Below are 26,998 nucleotides of genomic sequence, written 5' to 3' on the forward strand. Positions count from 1 at the left end.
GTGATGGAATACTATTTTGCTATAAGGAACAATGAACTGGAGGAATTCCATGTGAACTGGAATGACTTCCAGGAATTGATGCAGAGTGAAAGGAGCAGAATCAGGAGACTGATAACACTGTGGCACAATTGAATGTAATGGACTTCTCTACTAGAAGCACTGTAATGACTCAGGACAATTCTGAGGGACTTATGAGAAAACACTACTCACAAATCCAGAGAAAGAACTGTGGGAGTGGAAACAGAGAAGAAAATCAGTAACTGCTTGATCACATGGTGTAATGGGGATGTAGACTCTAAATCATCACCCTAATGCAGATATTAATATGGAAATAGGCCTTGATCAATGACACATGTAAAATCCAGTGGAATTGCTTGTTGAATACAGGAGGGGGGGTGGGAAGAGGGGAGGGAAAGAACATGAATCATGTAACCATGGAAAAATACACTAAATTAATTAAACTGTCAAATTTTACATGCAATTTGGGGAAATAAAAAATATAAAAAAATCGAAAATCAAAAACAAAAGTATTTAAGAGAAATCTTTTATTGGCACAAGGGTTCTGGGTTTCATTTAGTCACTAAAACAATGGGATTAAATTGCATGACAGGGTAAAGCAGTGATTTTCCAAGAACAATAAAATCTCCTGTGGACAGCACCATAATCCTGCTCCTTCTCTACTGTCCTCCAAGATCAGGAGAAGGATTACTGCTTTCCTTTTAAAACCATAGGCACAGGTTTCTATTGAGTAAAAGGGATCCTGGCAACTTTTTTTTATGATCAACCAAGGTACATTAAACAAAAATAGAGAAATCTATTTTTTTTTTTTTAAATCACCACAGAAAAGACCAAGGGCATGTGCAATACTGCAAAAGCTTTTAATAGCTTCAGGTTGACTGGCACTAAAAGTGGCCTAAGGAGAAGTAAGCATAGTATAGGATTGTTACCAGTGAGAATTGGGGCAGAATAGGATTCCAACATTTTGTGGCCTATCCCACAACCCTGCCTCCCTCTACCCTGACAAGTGGGAGCCAAGTCAATTTCTGAGAATTTCTTTGCCTCCTTCCTAACTCAAAATATTAAAAAATACATACAAACAAAAAATCCTTCCCTATTTCTGTGGGAGAAAACAAAACAACAACAACAACAACAAAAAAAAACCCAGACTCCTTCAATCATTGTTGGTTCCTGGATTTCAGGTTCCTAAAAGATGAGTGTTGAGGGAAATTGTAGGAGTCAAGAGACCGGGAATTGGGAGACACTCCTAGAAAAAGATCTTTTTAAAAGAAAACATCCTGGGTCTCAAGTGTAGTACACACAGCCTGTTTGCCAGCAGTGCCATGTGCTATTCACAGAGTTACTTAAAATTGAAATGGCATGCATTATTAGTTGGTGTCAGATCAAGAAGTATTTACCTATGTTATTGATGGAGCTGAATGACTCCATAAGAATTCAGCTCAACCAAATTCTCAAAAGCCCAATGATTTGTCTAAAACCTCTCCTTAACCTTTTTTTTTAAACAAAATGTGAATAAAAGAGCATCTCTCCAAACTCAAGTCTTTTTAAAAGTATTTGTTTGCCCCCATTCACCTTCTTCCCAATCCCAAGTTTTTTTCTTTTTTGAAAGATTAAAAGTCACAAAGGGATACTGGGCAAATAGCAGGCTACATCTTCCAATATTGATTCGTTTGGGGAATTCCAGCCACAATTTCAGATTCTATTCCACAGTGATCCTTTCCACGGAGAATTTTAAAGAAGCCTAAAAAAAGAGAAAAATAAAAGCCTGAACATCCTTCTCCAGAAGCACTTCTTGCCTGCCTGCCTGTCAATACCTCCTCACAAACCATCCTACACAAGTACCTCTCTTCCACTTCCCTTTTTTTCTGGAGTATAGTTGCTTTCAAGCCCCTCAACCCCTTCCAATTGCCTTTCTGTAGAGGGTAGGAGAGAAAATCCTTTTGCTCTGTGCTTTGTTTCTACTACATCATACCTGCCCTATTTCCCACCCCCCTCCTCCCCTTCCCTCCTAGTAAGTTTTAGCTCCTTTTTGGTGAGAGGGGTAAAAGCAGGGTGTTAGGTTAAATAGTTTCCAGAGCACTTTGGTATTCTTTTTAGGGCCAAACTTCGCCCATAATAAATAAAAGCTAAGTGGGCTGATTTGGGTGTTCTCTGAAACAAGTAGCTTCTCAGCAGCTCTTTTTACTCACCATTATCACCCCAGTCAGTATTCCAGGAATTGGCAGCCAGCCAGTAAGGGGTTCCATCTTCCACACCCCAGCCTAGGAGCCTAATGGCGTGGCCTCCAAGCATCTGTCCAGTAACGTGCTGGTATACTCCTGAAAATGGTACATTGGGGTGATTGATGCTGGCTCCTGATCCAAGGCAATTATTTTCTGCCTTCCCCCCTCCCCACAACAAAAGACCTTTGTTTTTATGGTTTCTCAATAGCTTTGTGAGTCTTAAATCAATCTCCATTTCTGAGCCCTCATTCTTTAGTAAGGGAGGAAGATCTCAAAAGCTTCCTGCTAATAAGGAAAAGCATGAAGACTGAAGGAAGCAAAAAAGGAAGAACACCCGGAACCTTGGACAAGAAGAGGTCTGTAAACTGAGGCCTTAGCTTCTGATTTGCCAGAAAGAAAGCTTTATCATTAGAAAATCAGTGGGGAAAGGGAAGAGCAGAAAGAAGAGTACATTTGGAATCGGGAGACCAGATCCTAAATTCCAGCTGTTTCTTGATTAGTTGTGTGACTGTGAGAGCAAATCCAACAGGGACAATCAATTCTGCTGCAGTTTCCCCAAGAGCTCTCCTGGGCCTGTCCTTTCCTCCCTGACCTTCTCATCTGAAGCAGGCAGAAGGAAAGACTCACCAGATTTGTACTGTAGGAAGTCATCATACACAATAAAAGCTCCCTCCACAGGGCCATTCTTATAGATCTCAGCCATGATTTCCTGCTCACTCGAAGGTACACTGTAGGAGGTTGATCCTACGAGACAAAACAGAATGAGTTTTGTCCACTCCAGACTCACAAGGGCTTCAAGGGACTCAAATGGCTCTGAGATTAGAGGCACAATCGTCCAGGGCCTTACTAAGGGTGTCTGGGTTCCTATTGTTCAGTAGCGCTGTGCTATTTTCATACCATCCTCCTTGTATGTAATTCTCATCTCTGTGCCGTGCTCATCATTCTGATGTGTTTCTCAGCTGGGGTTTTCTTGGCAAAAATACTGGAGTGGATCTCTATCCACTGTACCACAAGTGGCTATGGTTCCTGCAATCCCCAGTTGACTGACTCCCTGCCCTTCTTTCGGGCAGACCCAGCATTTGGGGTGGCACTGCTGGCTATGGAAGATTGTCCAGCATTCTGCCCATACACTTCTAAATACCATAGATGAGGGGAAAGGAGAAAGCCATGATCTCAGAGGGCCTAATTTCTGTGAATATAGACCCTCGCTAGAAGGAAGGCCTATGTGGGAGGTACAAAATTTGGAGATCTGCCTTCCCCTGACAGTCGAGGAAAGTTGTTTTTCCCTTTTTTATTGCTTTATACTTAGTCAACTGAGAACAGGCCTGAGCTGGCACCCTCCAAGCCCCTCATGGAAAGATCCACTGCTGATTCTGGCCCTTCATATCCACATAGACCCACCGTAGTGTTTGTCATCTGTATACTTGGGAGAATAGCCCTCTTCACATTTCTTGCTGCACTTAGGGGTATTGCCCCCCTCTCCGGTACAGGCAGGACGGGAGCCATTCACATGGTGCTCACATGGAGGAATGGAATAAGGTCGACAGCCTAGCACAGGTGGATGGGAAGGGGATAAGATGTTAGTCACTGATCCTGGGAAAGGCTTTCCAGAAACTGATCTACTACCTTGCCTGCACACGCTCTATTTCCCCGAAGCTATTCAGTAGCAGAGTGGAGATGGCCATAATACGATAATGAGGACCACACATGTCTTTTCAATCTTTTCATCCACCTCTTAACACCTATTCCTTAAACTTGGGGGGAAAAAAAGGGCATTTTTGCCCTTTTGCAAAGGGCATTTTTCTTTTTCTTTTTTAAACACTTTCCTTCATCTTAGAATCAATACTGTCTATTGGTTCTAAGGCAGAAGAGAGGTATGGGCTAGGAAATGGGGTTAAGTGACTTGCCTAGGGTCCACAGCTGGGAAGTATCTGAGGTAAAATTTGAACCTAGGACCTGTCTCTAGGCCTGGTTCTCAATCCTCTGAGACAACCAGCTACCCCTGTGCTTTTTTCCTTTACCTTTTTTTGAGAGCTTATTTTTCTGCCATTTGTATTTCCTTCCCACTCCTCTAGTTAAGTTAAAAAAAAAAACAAACACCAATTTAATCAGGGGAGATATAATATTCTAAACATCTATAATGTCATTAATGTCATTCCCTAGGTGGAAAAGGGAGAAAAAGTTGACTCACCCTAGGGAACTAGGGAAGGAGATTATTGCCATTTCGTAGAAGACGAAAATGAGGCTGAGAGAAGTACTTATCCAAGATGACACAGTTAATAACTAGGTTTTCTGAATTCTATATTTTAATGATCTCTCTATATTATTCACTGAGGGACTGGGAAATCTTCTCAAGTCTCTCTCTCAGAAACCAGAAGGACAAACCACCAAGTTCTGTTTTTTCCTTCTGTCCCCTATCCTACCATAAGTAAAGCCAAGTAAAATGAATATTTCTATTGCTTGGCAAGAAAGCCACATTTGGGATTCATGAAGAGACCACTTAAGCACTTTAAGGGATGGGTACTTACCCACATGGGAATCATAGAGACCACCAGACACAAGGCCTTTCTTAGTCCAGAACTTCCAAGCTCCAGCAGGAAAACCACCATTACAGCTGCAAGACAGAGAAGAATAAGCTGTTTCAGTAACTAAGTGAGGTGCCTATTACTAGGAGGATATGCCCTGGATAAGGTTAGATGAGGCAACACTAACTTTTTCCTTATTCCAAATAAAGACACTACCATTCCCAAACCCTGCTTACTGGCTCACTTCTTCCAAGAGAAATATTACAACTTTTAGTCTTATCTTTGGGGTGTTTAAAAAGTAATCCAGGCATTGGCAGACAAATAGCAAGGGGATTCATCAATCTACAGAATTCAAGTGAAAAACAAGATTCAGAATGTCAGAAGTAGAGGAACCTTAGAACGCTGGACCCTTCTGAAAATACCAATGTGAAGGATTAATACAGACCAATTGTGGCATAGGGTTGGGACCATAGGATCCCTTGCATCCTTTTTGCTTAAAGACCATAGTGAACATTTAAGGCAATTGATTCTACTTTTGAAATAGCTTTTATTGTTAAGGATGGGGAGAGGGAGAGATTAAGATTCCCAAGTCCCTCAGTCAACTGATCTTTGAGTGACTTTAGGAAGTGTTCTTCCTAAAATGTGGTACCCAAAAGTGAATACAATAATGTGGGCAGACTACTACAGCAAGACCATCACCTCCCTTTTCCTGGATGACATCAGACTTTTTTAGCTGCCAAATCAGACTGATTCCCTACTCAGTGACTTCAAATGTAAGCACTTTCAAGGATCAGGCCTCGTGCTAAGCTATGCTGACATAAAGAGAAGACTGAAACACTGCCTATATTCAAACTTAATATACTACTGAGTACTTTCTGGGTAACTAGGTGAATAGTGTCAGGCCTAGAGTCAAGAAGACTCATCTTCTTTCTTGAGTTCAAATCTGGCCTCAGATACTTTCTAACTGTATGCAGTTATATATACTTATACCTGTTTGCCTCAATTTCCTCATCTGAAAAATGAAATGAAGAAAATGACAAATGGTTTCAGTATCTTTGCTAAGAAAACCCCAAATGGGGTTATGAAGAAGTAGACACTTGACTAAAAAGACTGAATAGCAAATACTTCATACAGCTTTTTCAAAAATTGTAAAAACAAAGCACAAAACTTAGGCTTTGATGAATCTGATCATTTTCCTTTGCATCTTCCATAACTAGATTGTAGATTTAGAGCTAGGAGGGAACCTTCAAGTTCATCTAGTCTAATTCCCCTCATTTTACCAGCTGAGGAATGCCCAGGAGAGTATACGTGCCTCCCTCGAAGTCACCCAGATGTATAGTGGCATCCAATATTCAAACTCTAAGTCTTTTGACTCCACAGCCTTTTAAGAACTTTCTTGTACCTTGCTACACCCCACCCAAAGTTAAACCTTGATTCTCCCCCATATCAAATGTGTATATTTGATAGATATTCTGATATCAAATTAGTTTTAGGGTAGCCCATGAGTTGGCTATTTGCAAAGCAGCTTTAATCTACGCTTCAGCAGAAAGGATAGATTGAACCGCCACCCCCTCCCTATCCACTTGGGGCTTGTATATATACCACATTCAAGACAGATGGAAGTCTTTAGTAATCATGAATTACATACAAAACCACTAATTATCTGCTTTTTCCCTTTGGTTCTTGGGAATCATTTCAATGAAGCAGTTAAGTCAGTCAAGTTATACTTGGGCTCCAACCCCACCACAAGTGGGCCACCATCTGTGGGACCAAGGCTCACCCTTCCCCACACTCCAATCCACAGCAGCTAAGCAGATCCTCAGCAGACACTTCTACATTGGCATTTCCACCAGTGTGTATACAGATCCTGTCAGAAATAGCTTCCACAGCTCCAAATGCCTGTGGGAAAAAATCCAAGGATAAATCCAAGGAGAAGCAGAGACCAATAATAAGGAATGCAAGAAAAATCAGATAGGAGGTTGAGATACAGGAAAAATCTGCCAGTTAGATGCTATTTGAGATTCACATCATTCAAGTCATTTAAGGACTAGTACCCTAAGAATGATAACTAGGAAACTGTAACTGCTACCTTTCTATTTATATAATTTGCCTAGAACTGCTCTACTTTCCCTTAGCTATCCTTCTCTACTGGTTTGCACAGTAAAGCTCATCTGTCCCTCCTTCCTAGTAAATATACTCTTTCTTTCTGCAATTTTTCCTGATGCCAGAGTTTGGGATAATAACAGGGTACTTTCTTATAGAAGACTAGGTGGCCACAATTTATAATGTATGGCGTGAGTGAATTGTCTGGCCTCTATTTTATAGAGGGGAAAATGAGGCCCTAAGAGAAGGGATTTGCTGGGGTTACTGAGGTATAAGCATCTCAGACAGGAAACATCTTCTCTACACTAAACTTGAGAGAGGGAAATAGTAATCCGCTTTGTTAAAGCTGTGAATAGCCCATCTAGGACTATAATAAACCCTGTAAATCTCAGATGACATCCAAGTCTCTCTTTACTCCAAATCTGATGTAAATCTCTTGTCCATACTTTATCGCCTCATCCTTACCCAGCAAGATCCACAGGAACCCTGGTCTCTTATTTCCTTGATAGTAGGGCAGTTTGGCCACTGTTCCCGGGCATCAAAGTTTTCTGGTAGCTTCATGTTATCAGCCAGCATCATTCTGGGTAAAGAATACAACTTTGTCTCTAGAGGTCGAATGGGACTGATGTTAAGACTAAAAGAGTTAGTCAGAAATGGAGTGTTAAGAAAGCAACAGTTTGCCTTAGACCCCAATACCCCTAAAATCGAGTGGCATTTCTCCTAGTCTCATAACCACATCTTACTGGTTGTATCCTCAGACTTCTGAGTCTTTTGTTAATTTGTCTGCATCAAGTTAAAAACATCTGAGGCTAGCTACTCAGAAGAATCCAGTTATAGTGGAAATGAAGTAAATAAATACCTAAGCTTGAATTTGGGGGACCTGTAATCTGAATGCTCAAGGCCATAATTCCCAGACCCTTACTCTCCTCTCCCTTCAGTTGTACCCTTCCCACAACTTCATCCATACCTCTGAGGTAGTAGCTTGGCTCCACCCATGAAGGCACCACAGAGTTTCTTTACGTAGCTCATGTCCGCATTAAGGAAGTTGTGCCCAGCCTAAAACAAAACTTACTGGTCATTACAGACACATAGGGAGGGAAAATGCCCCCCCCCCCCAAAGAATCACATAACACTCATCTCCAAATGGGGTTTTATGAAAACCTGCCTAATGATCAGTGGTTCTGCCCTTCATTGGGAGGGGAAAGTATGGAATGGGAAGACAAAGTTCAGGAGAAAGTCTCAACCTTTAAAACAGATTCTGTGTTGAACTGGTCTAGGTTGGTCACATTAACACATTCCTGGAACAGTAAATTTATTCTACCAGCAGACATTGTTAGGCATAACAGAATAAGCTACCTTTTCTCACCTTGCTTCAACTTTCTAGTTAGCATAGACCTAAAATACTAATTCTTTAAAAAACTAATTCTTTAAGAGGATTTGAAATTTTGAAAAATCATAACTGTCATTCTCTAGGGCAGGGGTCAGCAATGTATGGCTCTTTCTGCAGGAGCCATTAAGTCAATTTTTTTTCAGGGGCTGTTACAGGAGCGGCACTGTGAGCGCTGTACGGCTCTCACGAAATTACTTTTAAAAAATGTGGCATTTGTGGCTCTCACGGCCAAAAAGGCTGCCGACCCCTGTTCTAGGGACTTTGTGGGAGACTATTAAGCTTAATTGTCATTTGAGAGAGGCAATAGGTGGTTAAAGAGACACCAAAAGGAGACTATCAGAAAGAGGATGGAAAAAACTAGAATGTAGGACTATGTTCTAAAATCTAGAAATAGCAGTGATGTTTTAAAGGCAATTCTGGCTGATTTCTTCACAACCAAAACATTATAAATACACAATAACATTTGTATTATATCCATCATTCTGTTGATAAATCTGTATAGCCAGTAACTGGTGGAAAAGGGTTTCTCCAACTTGTAAATTTTTAATAAACTGGGGTGTAGGGCAGCTTAGAACTAATTGGAGGGTAGTTACAATTTGAGTCATTAATGAGGAAATTCTATTGATTGCCGTTAGAAATCAGATGATAAAGAATGAATATGGCTAATAAAATAGGCTCAGGAGGCTAATTTCCTTGTGGGTTATGTGTGGTTAATTCTCAAACTTTGCTACTTCCTCCTCCAACCTTAAGAGACTACTTTTGATAGGACATCCACCCAAACCTTAATGCTTGCATAACAATAGCTTATACTTCCATAGTGATTTTATCCTTTTTCTTTTTAGAATTCTAATTACATACAACTTTTATTGTAGTGTAACTTTTTTCTTTAAATTTTGAATCCCAAATCCATAGCTTTAAGGTTGTCATTTTTTTGTTTCTTTGTTTTTTTAAATACAAAAGTGCATTTCTTCTAATGGCTCAGTTAGTGGCTGCTTGTGAGCTATACATCCCCAGGACAAACCTGCCATGTAGTGTTGAGCTTGTTGATGTAGTTGACTATTTCATCTGACAGAGGAGAAAAGGACAATCCACTCTTGGCACTGGTCAATACCACCAGGCAGCACAGGGTGGCCAAGAACCGCCACATTTTGGGAAATGGACTCCTGATTTACCTGGAAAGAGAGAAAAATCTCATGAAACCTTTTGTTGTTTGACTTATAAGCAAGCCACACTTCTAATGTAGGACTAGAATTAAGACAGACTAGGGAGTCAGGAGGCCTAGGATAAAGACCCAATAATCTACAAGTTAGTATGTCCTTAGGCAAGTCACTTTCTTAGTCTTGGTCTCAGCTTCTCCCTTTGTAAAATGGATCAGTGCTAACTTTCTAGTGATGCCCATGCTATTAAATGAAATTTCAAACCATCTTTGCTAGTGAGATAATTATCCTCACAGTAATCTGGTGAACTGGGTATTAATATTGTCCCCCTTTTACAGTTGTGTAACCTGAGGCAGATGTAAGTTAACTGACTTGCCCACACAGCTAATTAGGTTAGATTTGCATCTTCCTGACTCTAGGCCAGGGATCTATCTATCCCCAGTGGGCCACTTAGCTGCTGCTTCTGTCCTCTGGGAGAAGACTCCCTCCCAAAAATGTCTTCTCATCTACTGATTTCTAGGGGCTCAAGTCACTCACTCATTGTTCCTTTGGGACTCCTGGGTCCTTCCATCAAGAGAACTTTCTTTTAATGTGTTCCCTTTGATCCAGCAATATCACTGCTGAGTTTGTACCCCAAAGAGATAAGGAAAAGCCTTGCACAAAAATATTTACAGCTCCACTCTTTGTGGCAAAAAATTGGAAAAAAGGGTATGCCCTTCAATTGGGGAATGGCTGAACAAATTGTGGTATCTGTTGGTGATGGAATACTATTGTACTCAAAGGAATAAACTAGAGGAATTCCATGTGGACTGGAAATACCTCCAGGAACTGATGCAGAGCAAAAGGAGCAGAGCCAGAAGAACATTGTACACAGAGACTGATCCGCTAAGGCACAACTGAACATAATGGACTTCTGTACTAGCAGCAATGCAACAACCCAGGACAATTCTGAGGGTCTTGTGAGAAAGAACACTATCCACATCCAGAGAAAGAACTATGGGAGCACAAACAAAGAAAAACATTTGATTTTTTTCACTTGTTTATATGGGTATTGGATGTGGGGTTTTTAGTTTACAAAAATGAATATGGAAATAGGTTTTGAGTGAAACACATAATCAACCCAGTAGAACTGCTTGTCCAATTGGGGAGGGAGAGAAGAGGGGAGGGAGAGAAAAAGAATCATGTAACCATGGAAAGATACTTTCTAGAACTTTCTTTTATTTGCAACAGGATGAGCCATTGCTAGGGTTTAAGAACATAATAAGTACTTAATAAATCCCTTTTCATCCAGGTATTCAGCAGCTTCCAATCCCCACTGCCTAGGCCTTCGTTCCTTCTAGGTGGAATCTAGCTCTTAGAAGAGCCCCTCAGTAGTGTCTGAATGTCCAGAGAAACCAAAGCTTCTTGTGGCCCCACCCAGGCCCGCTACCTGCTGGCTGGCTTCCTGCCATCCCTCGGCTTTAGTGTCTGAGCTGCCACTGCTCACAAGAGTTAGGCATGTATCAGTTTGCTCAGCACACCACAGGCTGGCTAACAAAGTAACCCGATCTGAAAAGCTAACACTGGGCAGAGTATCTCTGCCTCTGCTTCCTGCTGAGCCCTTCAGGTCTCAGGACTGGAGCGCCCAAACCCTCCCTCTAGGTTCTCCTGGGCTTCTAGGAAACCTTCCTCATCCCCATTCAATATGAAAAGAAATGTCTGCATGCCTATAAAATATTATGTTATTGTATCCTCAGAGCAAACCATGATTGCCATTTCCTTAAGTCATATCTGATCTCAGGTATTCCTGGACTGGATCCACAGAGCCACCTAGTTGTCTTTTCTTCAATAAACACAGCTAATGAAGCACTGATGAAGCAGGATGCCTGACACACTAATGAAAGTGTGTCAGGCATCCTGCTAAACACTGGAGACAGAGAAATAGAGAGTAACCTAGGTGGCTCCATGGATTGGGAGCCAGGTCTAGAGATAGGCTTTCTTGGGTTCAAATGTGACCTCAGACACTTCCTGGCTATGTGAAACTGGACAAGTCACTTAACCCCCATTGCCCAGCTTTTACCCCTGTTCTGCCTTCAAACCAATATACAGTATTGTTTTTAAGTAGAAGGGAAAGGTTTTTTTTAAATAATAAAGAGACAAAATCTATGGCCCTTGAGGAGCTTATAGTTCTGAAGGGGATGCTCTCCCAGCTTGTACTTCAGTCCCCTTGGGGTCGCCCTCATGCTTTTCTGAAAGACAGCTGGGACAGCTTGGCCAAGCAGACCTAGATTCGAGGTCCAAGACAGATTCCTCTTGTCCTAAGTCAGAGCTGCAGGACTCCTGTCCCTACCCCACCCAGAGAAATACTGGGAAGGGCATTGAGGAGGCCCAGGGCTTGGCTCCCTTCCTGGAACTGCTCATTATTTATTAACTAGGTGCCAATCCATCCTGTGGCCCTTCGCCTTCTCATCCATCAGATGGATGCCTTCAGAGGTCCTTTTCAGCTCTAGCTTGGTTCTCACAGAGGATCCTAGATCTTCATTAAAGGAGATAAAGGAAGCCCAGTGACTAGCCTCAGGTCACAGAAGATTAGGATTTGAACCCAGCCCAGAGCCCACAAGCCCTTCTAAACTTCTCCAAGAAGGACTTTGCCTCAGGCTCATATCTCCTCTAAAGTCTAGCCATCTGGCAGGAAGGCCCTTAATAACTCTATCAGTAATTAATCATCAAGCCACATTAGGCCTGATCCTAATTTCTGAGGGATTCTAAATTCTGGGGAACAGGCAAAAGGTAGGCCCTGCCCTCAAGGATCAAGCTTCCAATCTAAGGGGAGACCCTCCACACCCCCACCCACCCCCACACACCCATCCCTAAGGAGCCTCCTGGCTTTTATGGTTAAGGCCTCTGAGGACTAGGACTAAGCAAGGGCTGGTCTCTCCCGCCAATTCAGTGTGGCAAGTCACGCCACCAAAGGTGGGGGTGGGGGTGGGACTGAGCTCTGCCAGCCTGGGCATCTAAGTCTTTCCCCAAGGCCTCTGGGGGAACTATACTATGACAGTGTATGTGGGCCTGAGTGATTTTTTTTCCCCTCCAAGAGACTTCCCAGAAGTGAGCCTCAGCCGTGGCAGTTTCATTTTCCCCACCAGGGGGCTGGGGGGCCCACGTTCTGACAAAAGCCACACCCCAAGACAGCACAGGCCAAAAACACCCCAAAGGGAAGCAAAGAGGATTGGATGTGTCTAAAAAACGACTGAACACTAAACAGTAAGAGGAGCTGCAGGCTCTGCCTTGTGGCTTTGACCCTGGGCTCAAATGAGATCTAGAGCATTGTGCAAACTGTAAAGGCCTCAGCTGGGACTGGAGCCTGCACCAAGGAGGGGGAATGGTACTGGCAGGCTGGTGGTCTTCCAAGCCCAGCGGAATCTTGGGTTTCTTTGTCCTCCCTGAGCTCAGCTCAGGCTGTGGGGAATTACCTAGGAGAGAGAGAAAGCCCTGGCTGGCCAGCTGGACACTAGAGGTCCATTTGTCCAGTGGTGCAGAGGAATAGGGCACTGGGCCTAGTCAGAAAGACCCAGTCCACAGATGGTCTCCTATACCCTGTGGCTGCTGTGGGACCTTGGGAAAGTCACTTAACCCTTGTTTGCCTCAAGTTTCCTCACCTGTACCATGAGGACAGTAACAGACTGCCCCCTTCCCACCCCCAGGATTGCTATGAGCACAAAATGAACTACCTGAAAAGGGTTTAGCAGAGTGCCTGGCAGGGAGTGAGGGCTAGGTGACTTGTTCAGTGGTGTTAAGAGACCATAATGGGCAGGTTGTTCTTGTTCTTGACAAAGGTACTGGGAGTGGTTTACACCATTTCCTTCTCAAATGGATTAAGGCAAAAATGGTATGGATTTTAATCTTTGTTCTAAGGAGCTGATGCTCTGACTATACACAAATAATTGATTTGGAAGTGACTTCCATATCACTAACTGGCATTTCCTGTATGTTGTTGTTCAGCTGCCACCACCTCTTCCTGACCTCATTTTGGGGTTCTTTTTCTAAAAGAACATTTTGTTTTCTAAATTACATGTAATCATTTTCTACACATGTTTTCTGAAGTTATAAGATCCAAATTGTTCCCCTCCATCCCTTCCTTCCCCACAATAGATGGCAAGCAATTTGATCTGGGTTATCCATGCATTATTGTGCAAAACATATTTCTCTACTCTTCATTGTTGTAAGAGATATAAAACCAAAACCCATTTGGGGTTTTCTTGAAAAGGATAATGGAGCAGTTTGCTATTCCTTCTCCAGGTCATTTTACAGAGGAGGAAATAGGAAAACAGGGTTTTAATGACTTGCCCAAGATCACACAGCTAATAACTATCTGAGGCTCAGGTCTTCCTGACTCCAGGCCCATTGCTCTATTCATGGAGTCATCTAGTTGCCCCTACAAAAGTTAATTTAACTTAAGCATATATATGTGCACATTAATTTAAACATCAATAAAATAGGTCAATTTACAAAGAACAAAAAGATTAAACTTTTGTAGTTTCTTAAAAGATGTAAATTGAATTTTAACATGGCAACAAAAGTGCCCCATTTATATCCCCTTCTGAACTTGTTTTTTTCTGAGCATTAAAAAATGTTTTTACTGATGTGCTTTCCTATCAACTTCTTACTTCTTAAACTCTTGTTAGTCATTAGAACCTTATCCTTCAAGGATATACTCAACATTCACTGATACACCAGGAAGGGTACTATAGGTAATAAATACCTCAGGGGTCTATTCCTGATATCAATAATGAGGGGCAAACAAAATTGCTTCCTTGCTCTTGTTTCATAAGGTCTCCATTTAGTCCATACCCTCATTCTACAGCTAAGGAAGGAAAGACAGAAAACGGGCATTAAACTCCTCTTCTCCTCATAAGATCCCTGGGATGTAGGTGCTGTTACTATCCTCACTGAGTAACTTGAGGCCCATGTGACATGATCGGTCCAAGACCACAGAGAATTAAATTTGAATTGTAAAAAATAAGTACTGGTTTATGGTAGGAGCTGTAAATCACAAAACATCAGGGTCCAAACCTGCCCCAGCTCAGCCACAGACTGCAGAGAGATAAGGGAATGACAAGTTTATGGAGAGACTAAAGTTTTCTTATCTTGTGACTGATTTCATTTATGGTAGAACAGCCAAGGTCACTCTATAGCTTCAAAGCCAACTGAGATGTGATACATCTGGACATGCTTACAAACTCACTTTGGCAGTGGTATTTTGCAAGGAACTTCAAGGATTTCTCCCCAAGATTTTGCTCACAATATGATCATTAGTTCCTGATTCTCAAACAATTGGGATTTTTACTCACTATTAAATGTATGGTAACAATTTATCGTTATGATACTGAGTTATCTCATAGAATTTCAAGTTGAGGATATAATTCTAAAAAGCCATAAAACAATGAATATAAACTGACTGGAGTTGCTTAATTAGGTTATCTTTCATAGAATATAGACCTATAATGGGTTAAAAAAAAACTCCATCTTCAACACCACATAATAAACAATAACATAATATTCTCAAAAGTGTTAGGCCTGGGGTCTGTCATCAGGACCTGGGTTTAAAACTCAAGTCTTTGGCATGTCTACTTATCTGGGCCCCAGTTTCCCCACCTGTAAAACTAAAGGATTGGACAACATGGCCTATAAAGTCCTTCCTAGTTCTCAGCCTACTTACACATAGAATTGTTGAACTCTAACAATGAGAATGAATCGAACTAATCAGGGAGTATAAAGTATAATATAAAATATCCCAAAAAGGTAAAAGGTGATACATAGGCATCTCACTCCCTCCTGCTTGGCCTTCAGTTCTGAAAATTCCTCATAACTGCAATTTCCATTCACCAGGCTTTGAATCACTGGGGTGAGGTGGAGCTGTCCCCTAAGGCACCCTCCAGTTACAAAAACTTCCTTAAAGAGTGGCTGGCACCAGCCAGAGATTGTTGCACAAGATTCTTTCTGTCTGGGTCATAAAAGGTGCCCTAATTAGCAGCTCTGTTCATCAGGTAGCTAGGTGGGTAGACTCTGGCCTTTTCTCAGCTTCTCCCATTGATTTATCATCAATATGGGGATGTAGTATTGAGATGGAAGGGACCTTAGAGATTACCCAGGTAAGTAGCAGAGCCAGGATTTGAACCTAAATCAAATTCCTTCTTGAAATCCTAATCACATTTCCTAAACCGTAGTTTTTTGCAAGGTGAGCCTGGATGTTTGTCCTTTGTGAAACTTTTCCTCTTTGGGGGGGGGAGGAGAGATAAGGTAAGACTATTGTAATAGAAAAATCTCCTAAATTTCTACAATCTATCCACTATGACATTCCTTTTCTGGATTAGATTTATAATTTTATTTGTAAAAGGATGCTCCAGGTGAGACAATATCTCTCCCAAGATAGACTACCACTGGATCTGCCACTTAAGTCTTCAGTGTTAGCTGAAGCACTAGAAGTGATGTGCCCAGTCACACGCCAATATTGGGTTGGTGAAATTTGAACCCCACCCATTACACTGACACCATGTGGTCACAGTTAACCTAGGATTTAAAATTTGGTAAGTTCAGAGAAGCAAAAGACAACAGAAAAAAGACAACAAGAGACAACAAAAATAACAAGGCAAGTTAATTGCAACAAATTAAGCCTTGAGCTGATAGCATCATTCCCTTGCAAAGTCCAAAAAGAAGGATGAATACATTTCCTGAATGGATGTATTATCTCCTCTCCATGTTCCAATTTCATTCTATGTCACTGCCAAAGACAAAGCTTCAGAGGATGGGTTTTTACAGTAAGTAGGAAATCTAGAAAAATTAAAGCCAGATATGTAAGGGATGGGAATACAGAAGGAAGGAGAACAGTTTCACCTTGGGGGAACTCTGAATGACTTACTTGAAAGCCTAAAGACCAGGATTTGGTATTTTGATTTTGAAGTGTAGGAAGTTTCCCAGGAAAGAAGGGCAGGACAGACCTTATAGAGATAGCAGCTTTGGATATTATCACGCAGTTGAAGGCTAGCCTGTGAGGAATCTGAACATTGAATATTAGAAGCTGGTTCTCCTGAGGATATGGCTGGGTCATCTTAGTAGCTACATAATATACTACAAAATTCAGCAAGACAAACTGGTCTCCATCTTACATTTGAAATGGAGAGTAGAGAAACCTAAGATTTTTACAGAATCTAAGAAAATTCAATTGGGGAAGGTGTCTTGGAAAGCAGCTGGTCAAAGGTTTCATTCTAGGAGAAACATAACTGAAGATCCAGAAAAGGGGGGGATAGTAACCTGGCAAAGGACACCCATGGCTAGAGTCACAGCATTAGAGTTTGAGGCTTCTGCATTCAATCCAAAGTTGTTGGAAATAACAGTAAAAATTGTATTGACTACAGTGTTTGATACAGGTGTGTCACTTCTGTTATGTCTGCCCCCTTTTTCTTCTCTTCTGCTCTCTACAATTCCACACAGCTAACCTCCAATCCTGACATCAACTCCCCCAGTGTGCTTTGTTACCTAATCTGTAAATAAAATGGGAGCCAGTCTCCATGATCTTTTAAAGCCACCTCACCTCCTTCCTCTCTTAGCAAATGGCCAGGCAAAGAGTAATTCCTTAATTGTTTTTCTGTTTTGTTTTTTACCTAAAAGTGCAGTGGCTCCTCATATCACCTCCAGGATCAAATATAAAATCCTGTTTGACAAAACCCTTCTGTTCTGTTCTCCCCTTCCTTGGACTTCCAGGCTTCTAACTTCTGCCACTCCCTGTTCTTTAAATGAAGAGACATCAGCCTCTTTACTGTTAGTCAAATAACACTTCCCCTCCTCTAGCTGGATATTTTTCACTATCCCTTCTCATTTCCACCTCTTGGCTTCTTTGGCTTTCTTGAGGAAGGCTCTCCTGATCTCTCAATTCGCCTACCTTCTCTTTGGTTATTTCCAGTTTATCCCATATAAACTTGATTGTACAGAATTACTTGCACGTTCTCTCCCCATTTACATTGTGGGCTCCTTGGGAGCAGAGTGCCTTTTATACTTTTCAATCCCCACTGTGACCAGCACATAATAGGCTTAATGTGAATAATAATGTGAATAAAAATTGACTGACTACCTACTTATCAATGTTATATTTTGCAAAAATGCCCAAATAGCCTCCCTAAAGCACAAATCTTAAACCATATTAGCAACTGAAGACTTATGAATGCTTCTAAGATAAAATGGAAAACTTCTGAATCTGTTAATTTGACAATCTAGATTCCATCAATTCTCCCAACCTTATTTGATATACTATGCACATTAGCCAAACTGGGTCACAAGAATTTCCCCAACCTCCTTGGGTATCTTCCTTTAAGGCTCAATTCAGTTGCTGCCACTATAAAGGTGAGGTATCATCCTTTCACTTCTACTTTGTATGTACTTATCTGTATACAGAACAGAATTAGCTCCTTGAGGGTAGGGACTAGTTTTAATCCTTTCCTCAGGGCTGAGGCCATTAGTCAGGCAATTTATTGGATTGAAAAGTGGTGTTTTGCTTGCCATTGCTAATACAAGAGAAGGTAACTTAATAGGAAGAGATAAAGGCAAAAGAAAAAAATGTCATCCTTAACATTTAAAAGATACAAAGGGAAAAAGTTCAGAAAGACACGAAGAGCAATTTTGTTATCACCTGATACAAATGAATAAAAAAAAGAATAACAGGTGCTTATGATTTTGTATAGGATCCATTTAAAAAATTTTGTATATTGGAATGTTTACTAATAATTGTTGGAAAGTTCCCAAGAAAAAAAGGATCCACAGCATACCCAAGTCAAGGCACTTACTAGTTGGAGGTCAGATAAACACATGGTTAAGTTATAAGGAGAAGGAAAAGAAGACAATCACAGAAGCCACATATCACAGGCATGCCTGATTATAGTTTTGTACTTCTATGTCCTTAAAAGGATCCCTTTGTTCCCCTGAATGGTATTAACAAGTGTCAATGACCTTTTTCTTTTTAAATCCTTCCTTTCCAGTCTTGGTAAAAATTCTAAAACAAAGGCATGGGCTAGATGAAGGGATTAAGCAGTGACTTGCCCAGGGTCAAACAGCTAAGAAGTGTCCAGAGAACAGTTTTTTTAAACCCTTACCTTCTCTTACAATCAATGCTGTGTAAAACCCAGTGGAAGAGCTTATTGGATTGGGGGGATAGGGGGTAGGGGAGAGAAGGAAGGGAAAGAAAACAAAATATGTAAACATGGAAAAAAAAAAAAAGAATCTATACTGTGCACGGGAAGGCAGAAGAGTGGTAAGGTTGAGGCAATGGGGGGTGTCTGGGGGTCAGATTTCAATCCAGTTCCTCCACACTCCAGGCCTGGGGCTCTACCCACTGAGAGCCACCTAGTTGTCCCCAATTAACTGCTTACAAAGTAGAGTAGAAACACAACCAGGTGGCCTAGTTCCTAGTCCTGTTTCACTTAATAGCTCTTTGAGGCATGCCTAGGGATCAGCTGCCTTAAAGGGTTTCATCTAAGTGAGATGCTGAAGGGGGACTGGACTAAAGATTTAAGATATCCAAGGTTTCCTAAAATGCCCAAGTTACTTGACAACAGCTGATGTGCTTCGCAGGAGAGGGCACCTCTTGGTTTGGAAGGTCCTCACTGATAGGAGCTGGGATTTCAAAGTCTAGTCAATGCTATAAAAGAGAAGCCATGTCTAGCTTTCCTTTAATGTACGCTTACTGGTATATTAATGGCTATTTCTATTCTTTATGCTAAGGAAAAGATTAAAGCTAAATTGTTTAAAAGGTTGTAGAAACTTCTTCTACAACATTAATTAGATAGAATTGGACATTCTTAATTAGCACCTAACTAGGTTCCCAAGCCTTTTATTTGCTGGGATCCAGCCACTCAAGGAAATTCTTTATTCTGGACTGAGCAGACAGGCCTAGCCAGCTCTACCCCACTCTTCCTCCAAGTCAGGACAGGAAGGGTCCTTAGTGGTCAGGAGAGTCTATAATTTGGCTTCACCAGTCTGTTCCTTAGAACTCTTGCTACCTCCCCCGCTAGCCAAATGAATTACATTTCCTCCATATGCCTCATTTAAACCACGGTTGTGAAACCATTCTTTTTTAAAATTCAGAACTTCCAAACAATATTAGTCCTTTGGAATCCTAGTTCATGATTTCATTAATCAAAATTCTTTCAAGTTGTTTTTCCTCAAAATGTCATTGTTATTATAAAAATTATTCTTTCATTTTCTTTAATTTCACATCAGTTCACAGAAATTTCCAAGTTTCTCTGTATCCATCCTTTATCATTTCTTGTGATACAATGCTGCTTTAACTTTGCCATTATTTGGTTGGATACTGGAATTGTCAACTTCTGTCTGGATCTGTGATTTCACTGGGTTAGGAGACTCCCCAGGTGGCAGAAGTCTTTTCAGAGCTGCCTGGTGAACAGAGGTTAGATGAATTGCCCAAAGCCACATAAGCTAGAATGTGTCAGCAGCAGGATTTGAAGGCAAACCTTCCAGTTTCTGAGGCCAGTTCTTAATCTACTAGACCTCCATGCTTAGAAAAGAGATTATTTCTAAAATAAAATAGGAGCTGAGAAATCTGGTTGCTAAAGAATCTGTCAAGTAGATCAGGAACTAACAGTTGCTTCATAGCTGTGGGATCCTGAACAAGTCTTTTTGGGGCCTCAATTTCTTTGTAGGATGTGAATGAGATAGCTATAAATACCTAATTTTAGGATAAAACTGAGAATTTATGCAATCTTTAAAGCACCACATAAAAATTGGCCACTAGTATTACAATGTAGGGTTTCACACAGAATTCATTTGATCCTCACAAAGCTGTGAAGTCAGGGACAATTTTATTAGCCTCACAGGTATTGCCATACGGGAGACAAACACTGAAGAAGTCTCAGTAGACCCCATCCCTTTACCACCACCAGTGCAGTGATGTTTTGCCTGCTTTCCTGTCACCACTACTACTTCATACTTTACAAAGGGGAGAATGTACCTAAGTAAAGCAGGCACCTTTTAATCTGAGCGTCCCAAGACTCTCTGCAAGTGTAGCACAGTAAAAACTGGGCTGGATTAAGTCAAGGGACCCTCAGTATGGATCTTGCTGCTTCTACTTATTACCTATGTGAACCAGGGCAAGTTACAACTTCTCCAGACTGGTTTCCTATCAGAGGAGGGAGGAGTCTGACTAGCTGCTCCCTTTCTGGCTCTAGACTACAATTCCATTCCATTTGACAACTGACCTCAGAGTCAGAAGATGAATTAAGGCCAGCCTCTAACAACTAGCTGTGTAATTCCCAGCAAGTCTAAGACTAAGGGGCCTAAGTCTCAGAGCAGGTTCTGAGCCATATTAGCTCAAGTTCTTCTTTGGAAGAATTCTTATTCCAAGGAAATGAGAGGTCCAGGAAAAAGTCAGTGGGCCAAGGGTTGTGCTAGAGATAAAATGCCAATCATTGGCCCTTCCCTCACCACACCAAGAACAGAAGTGGTGAAAGGATTATTCCTTTTTTCAGTTGAGAATAAGAGAAATGACTTGCCTAAGGGCACCAAATTAGGAAGAAGCAGAGCTGAACTTGAATTTAGGTCTTCTGTCTCCCAAGTCTAGCACTTTTCCCACTATTCTCCATTAACCAGCAAATATTGAAGTGCTTAGTATCTGCCAACTGACTGTGTTAAGTGGTGTAAATACAGACAGGGGGAAAGCCCCCTTATTTTGGGATCTTACATTCTACTGAGTGATCCAACCTATATACAATTTTACATACATAATCTTTCCTATTTCTTTCTAGAAGTCCTTTGCATAGCATCTGAGCCTAGAATCTATATATGTGAGCCCAACTAAAATCTGTTTTCTCAGTCTGCTCTATAAAAGATAAAAGCAGCCCTTTTCCTAATCACTACTAAGAGCAGGTTTTTCTTCAGCCCCCAACAGTGGCATAGTTGTCAGTCACTACAAGGCCAGCTTCTACCACCAGGCAATGTTAATGAAAACTACTAAATCCTTCCCCTTCTCTCAGAATACACCCCATTCCGACCTTTCCCTCCAAAAAGGGCTGTGCATCTATCTACCAAACCTAGTGGCTATCTACTGGTCCTGTAGGCGCCAACTTCTGAATAGCACCCCATGAAAGCTGCAGTGACCTGCAGCCAATGCCAGGATCTCCCTTCCCTTCTCAGCTAGACTAATGTTTTTGCAAGGTCTTGCCTTTTTGTCCTTCTCCCATTCTTAACCAGTCCAAGGAGGTCTCCACTCAGTCTGGGAGCTCCTATTCAGTCCCATAGGAAGCCTATGTAGTAAGGAGATTAAGTAGAAACACAGGATAACTCCCAATTCAGAGCCTATGTTACCTCTGGAGAACTAGGAACACCCCTTGTTTAGAGCCTGAGAAAAATAGGTACTTAAGATTTCAGGGAGCCGTAATTTCACCGGGGATGGGGTGAGTAGCTAAGGACAAAGTAGCAGAAGTTACATGAGTCCTTGCAGCCCTTCCAGACTAACACTTGCTGCTAACAATTCCTGCCCCGCCATGCTTGGCTGTATTAGTTCTCAGACACTAGGTGGTCTACTGCTAGGTGGTCGCAGCTAGCAGAACCTGCCCAAGACTGCATGTTCTAGTGGAATAATAGTCCTTGAGAATCCAGGGTACCTCTATGAAACATCAGGAATTTAGTGGAAGACTACATATATCCCAGAAAATTAAACTAATCCTCACTTTCCAAGAGGAGAACTAGAATTGGAAGAAAAAGTTCTTCCTATTACCCTTACTTATTAGGGCTTTATTCTTCCACACTATATTGTACTCAAAATAGGAATGAAATCTTTTTTTTTTTCCTTTTGAAAACCCTTACCTTCTGTCTTGGAGTCAATATTGGCTCCAAGGCAGAAGAGTGGTAAGGGCTAGGCAATAGGGGTCGAGTGAATTGCCCAGGGTCACACAGCTGGGAAGTGTCTTGAGGCCAGATTTGAACCTAGGACCTCCGACTCTAGGCCTGGCTCTCAATCCACCAAGCTACCCAGATGCCCCCAGAATGAAATATAAGCCTGGACATTTGAAAAAGACTCTTCTCTCACTGATATACTGTTACTCCTTGGCAGGTTGTAAGCCTTGAAAGCTGAGATTTCATTTTGAGCTTGCTTCCCTAGGACCTAGTATAAAGTAAATGCTTGTGGTACTGAATTGTTATGCTAATTCACAGATAGTTGGTGGTTGGTGCACTAATCATCCCAGCTTTCAGCTGGAAGAGCTGGGCTCAGAAGCACCAATGAGATGGATCCTTGTACCTGGTACCTGGACACTAAGCTGGTAAGGTAAGATATTGCTACCTCTCCAGGAAGAATTGGGGGTGGGAGGGTGGGCAAGGAAACTCTGAGCTAAAAATGAAGATTTTAGACAAATACCAAACACTTCCTCTCTTCTTTATCTCGTCTAGTCATTGTTCTACCACATTCTCCTAGTCGCATAGTTCAAAACATCCCATTTTCGGAGGACTTGATATCTTTTATGCTTTTCCTTTTCCCCACAAGCTCAGCTACTGACAAACCACATTACTTCAGCCCCTCATTTTCTGAAAAAGATTGTTTTAAGAACAAGGTTGTCAGAAACAATGATTTAAAGTAATTCTAAACATTTCTGCTTAAAGAAAGAGGGGTAGTTATCCTATTCCTCTGAAGAACCTATCTCCACAACAAGTTATTTTGAAATTACAAGTTTAGTGCTCTTAAGCAATAGTTTCAATCAAGATTGAGCAAGAGTTCAGAGTTTAGGGGAACAGTTTACTTCAGCAAAAACTCTCACCAAAATCTTGATAAATCCTATTAATTAATCTTTCTCTAATCCATTTCATTCCCAATTCAACCATTCTTGGTTGAAATTCAAGTGATACCTCCATTAACTGAATTAACCAAAGACTTCTTTAGTCAAGGATGCCTGCAGGGGTAGGGGGATGGAAGGGAAATCATGAAGGGATTTAATTAACCCAATTACTCCCAGAACTTTTTACCAAGTTTCTTCTTCTAAGAAATTGGTTAGGCCTCTGGGGAGGGAGGAAGTAAATAAATATAGCATTTTTCTTCCCAACAAATTATCCCATTTGGGAAGAAAGATTTAGGTCTTGGCATTGTTTCTAAACAGATAGGTAAAGAATGATGGATAAAGTTTCAGAATAAGATATTGAGGAAAATGGCTCAATACATTCTTCTCCCTCCAAAAAAGAGGACAGAAAATACATTTACATCTTGGTATGGTTCCACACTGATAACAGGGTTCTGCCAGTGGCTTCTCAAGGGCCTCATTTTCCTTTTGGTCTAGAGATGAAATCTGTGATTCACGGCTGAAAATCCTTCAGTGACTCCATGTTACTTCTAGGATAAAACAAACTCCTTGTAGCCTGGCTTAACTGTGGGTTCTCTATAAATCTGGCTTCAATCTTCTCTGGCTTCCACAAGTGTCCACCTTGGCACTAACCCCACCATAGGGTACTTTCCAAAAAAATGTAACTACCATGTGTTTCAAATTCAAGTCTTCTTCTTGACCAGAACAAACTAGACGGGACACACAAACTCTGCCCTATGTATGCTCTTAAAGCCCTGGTGGTATTCTGATATAATTATATATGAAAGCTACTGACAGGTAGGTGGCATACTGCAGAGTGCTAGACTTGGGAGGTAAAGAATTCAAATCCAGCTTTAGTTAATTAGCTATATGTCCTTGGGCAAGTCATTTATAAATGCTCATCCTCATTTTCCTCATTGGTAAAAATGGCTATAACAATAGCACCCACCTCACCATAAATGAGATAATATAAATGCTACTAGATTTGTAAACTATTATCATAGTTTCCAAGCTGGGTTTCTGGCCAATAAAGAGTAATTCTTATTACAAATTCCACATTGTCATCTCCATCCTACCAAGGTATTCTTCTCAATGTCTTGATAGATCTGAATTTTCTCCTTTCCCTTCTGAGGCATACTTGTCAATAACATTACATAATCTTTTTTAAAAATCCTTACTTTCTGTCTTAGAATCAATTCTATGTATTAGTTCCAAAGCAGGAGAGGCAAGGACTAGGCAACTGGGATTAAGTGATTTGTCCAGAATCACAACAAAGTTTGTGAAGCCAGATTTGAACCCAGTATCTCCCATCTCCAGAGCATAGGGCTTTCCAAGCACTGAGTCACCCAGCTACCCGTTTATATTTATAATCTTGGTAATTAGAGCAAGAAAATGTGCAACATAATCCTCGCCTTTCTCAAGTTTTCTGGATCTGTTATGGTCCTTCCTCCCCTACCTCCATTTTCTCTGATTTTATCAGCTCCTCTGGGTTCAATTATAAGTGAATTTACTATCCATCTGGCCTTTGATAACTCACCTAAATATCCTTGGGCCTCAGTTTACTTATCTTAATGTGTGCCAGACTAGATAAACCTCAGGAGATCCCTTCCAGCTCTTTGATCCTGAGTCCAAGATCAAAAATATATCCAAACCAGTCTCTCCTTATAGTCCAACAGGAAGCCATAATGTAGGACGTCCCACTGACATGCAACACAAAATGCAACCCAAACACAGTTCATTATTTCCACTCACTCCTCCACCCCCATCCCCACTGAGTCATTCAGTATTCAACTCTCTCACCCAGGATATCAGATCAGTTGAAACTTGAGGTTTCTACCTCTACATCTCAGCTCTAATCTCCTTTGTAATGAGACAAAAATCAGCACCCTAGTTCATTATTTCTTAAACCTGTGACTATTACAAGAGTCTTCTTCCTCCTAATGTCTGATTGTAGCCTTTCCTTTCCCCCACTACAATTGGGAGATTCCACATTCCTATTCCTAAAATACAAGCCTGACTCGGTCACCTTTCCCTCAAAAACCTGCAGTGGCTCTGTATTTCCACCAGAATAAAATACCCTTTTACACTGGCATTTGAAACCTTGCCTATCTTTTGGACTCACCCGTTTCTATCCACTATCCCCTTACAGACACATTACTCCCTCTTTTATCAACATCTACCATGAGACCAAACTGGCCATCCCTGAACTTAGCCTTCCATCTTCTCTCTAGCCCATCTCATCTCCACCTCTTAAAAATCCAAAGCTTCCTCCAAATTACAGCTTTTTAGTAGCCTAGTTTATTCTCTCAAATTTCTATCACAAGTTATCCAGAAATAGTTATCTGATTACCCCCAAAAGAAAGCAATCTCCTTGAGTTTTTCTTTGTCTCTGTATCCCCAGTGCCTACCTACCATGGTGTCTTGTTCATATAATGGGGCTTAATAAATGCCAGTTAGACTGGTTCAGTAGTTTACTGGAATAGGATGGTAAACCTTTCTAGGCATCAGCTTTCCCTCACCTTTCCGTACTACATTAGTAACTCCTGCACCTCTCCCCTTATCGAAGCTCCGTCCTCAATCTCCGAGGAAACTGGAGGAAACTGGATTTTGTCAGTCGGAATATCAAAGAGAATCTTTCCAATCAGTCCTGCCATGCCCAGCGTCATAGAGCTTCCATTTCAGAGAGGTTACCAGGCTCCAGGAGGTTCTTGAACTTCCCCGCTCATTTCTCCCACAGGCACCATGGCCCGAAGGGACCCGACTCCCCAAAGCCCTCCCCCGTGCCCTTGACTACCACGGGTATAGCCAACATGGGCCGCCTTAGTCCTTTGGCAGCTCTGGGTTTCCCGACAGTACCTGGAAGTACTCTCTATAGGCTGCGGGCGGTCCCAGGTTTCCCACCCTCCACGCCCGGCATTCAGTCTCAGGGCTCGGCTTGCAAACTGAGCGGTGCTCGGGGACTCTACTGCAGGCAGGCGGCTAGGCAGGGCATGAGCTACCATGCACAGGGAGGCCCGGGCCAGGAGGCTCGTTCGCAGCCAACCCCCCGCGGCTCACAGGGGGCTTCCTGAACATTCACTCCCCACTCCTTGGTCCCTGGGCCAAACCTGGGTGGGGTTCTTGGGCATCTGAGAAGCCGACCCAGGATGCCCCAGCACTCGGGAGAGGGGGGAGGCGGCAGGAAGAGGGGGAGGGGGGCGCCCGGCTGAGCTTGTTTTGTTCCCCCAAACAGAGCAACCTTTATACCCCTGTACGCTGCAGCTGCGCTTGGGCCTCCCCCGTGGTCTCCGAGTCCGGAATGTCGACACCCCCGCCCCCGCCGTGGCTGCCCTAGTGCTCCTCCAAATTCGGGGACCCTGGAGTGAACTAAATCCTCCCTTACTAAGAAAGATAAACAATGCACCCTCTGCCCCGACCTGTTTCAAGCCAGAGGTTAAGGAGAGGGAGAGGGATCCGTCCCTCAAGCAGCAGGAACACCCTCCCTCCACGCGAGTCCCCTCCCTAATTAACCCCAAGACTCACCGTCCTTAAAGGGGAGCCCAGAAGCTTACAGGAAACAACTAAGAAACACCACCAACACCACCGCAGCTCACGCAGCTGTGTCCGCTTGGGTAAGAGTATTTATCTCCTGCTCGGCCCAGCTCAGCCGGCCCGATCCCGCCCCCAGCCCCCAGCCCCGCCCCACTGCTGATTCATTTCACGTGATCGCAGCCCTGCGGTGGGAGGAGACTGCCTGGGGTCCTGAGAGTCA

General features: G+C 42.1%; 1 protein-coding gene across 2 annotated transcripts; it reads right to left on the bottom strand.

Annotated features, from left to right (window-relative positions):
• Positions 1 to 528: 528 nt before the first annotated feature.
• On the bottom strand, positions 529 to 26,847 carry CTSB (cathepsin B). 2 transcript variants are annotated; one of them, XM_044663595.1, is made up of 10 exons: positions 26,770 to 26,847; positions 9,280 to 9,430; positions 7,836 to 7,924; positions 7,334 to 7,448; positions 6,546 to 6,664; positions 4,769 to 4,854; positions 3,642 to 3,788; positions 2,868 to 2,984; positions 2,208 to 2,336; positions 529 to 1,759 (listed from the first exon to the last, which is right to left on the bottom strand). In XM_044663595.1, the coding sequence occupies exons 2-10, from the start codon at positions 9,403 to 9,405 to the stop codon at positions 1,665 to 1,667; spliced, it is 1,023 nt and encodes a 340-aa protein (XP_044519530.1). In that variant the 5' UTR covers positions 9,406 to 9,430; positions 26,770 to 26,847; the 3' UTR covers positions 529 to 1,664. The 2 variants fall into 2 exon arrangements, with proteins under 2 accessions (XP_044519530.1, XP_044519529.1); XM_044663594.1 differs by lacking the exon at positions 26,770 to 26,847 and having other exon boundaries at positions 9,280 to 9,627.
• Positions 26,848 to 26,998: the final 151 nt, after the last annotated feature.

This window comes from Gracilinanus agilis, chromosome 2 (genome assembly GCF_016433145.1).
Source record: "Gracilinanus agilis isolate LMUSP501 chromosome 2, AgileGrace, whole genome shotgun sequence".
Lineage (NCBI taxonomy): Eukaryota > Metazoa > Chordata > Mammalia > Didelphimorphia > Didelphidae > Gracilinanus > Gracilinanus agilis.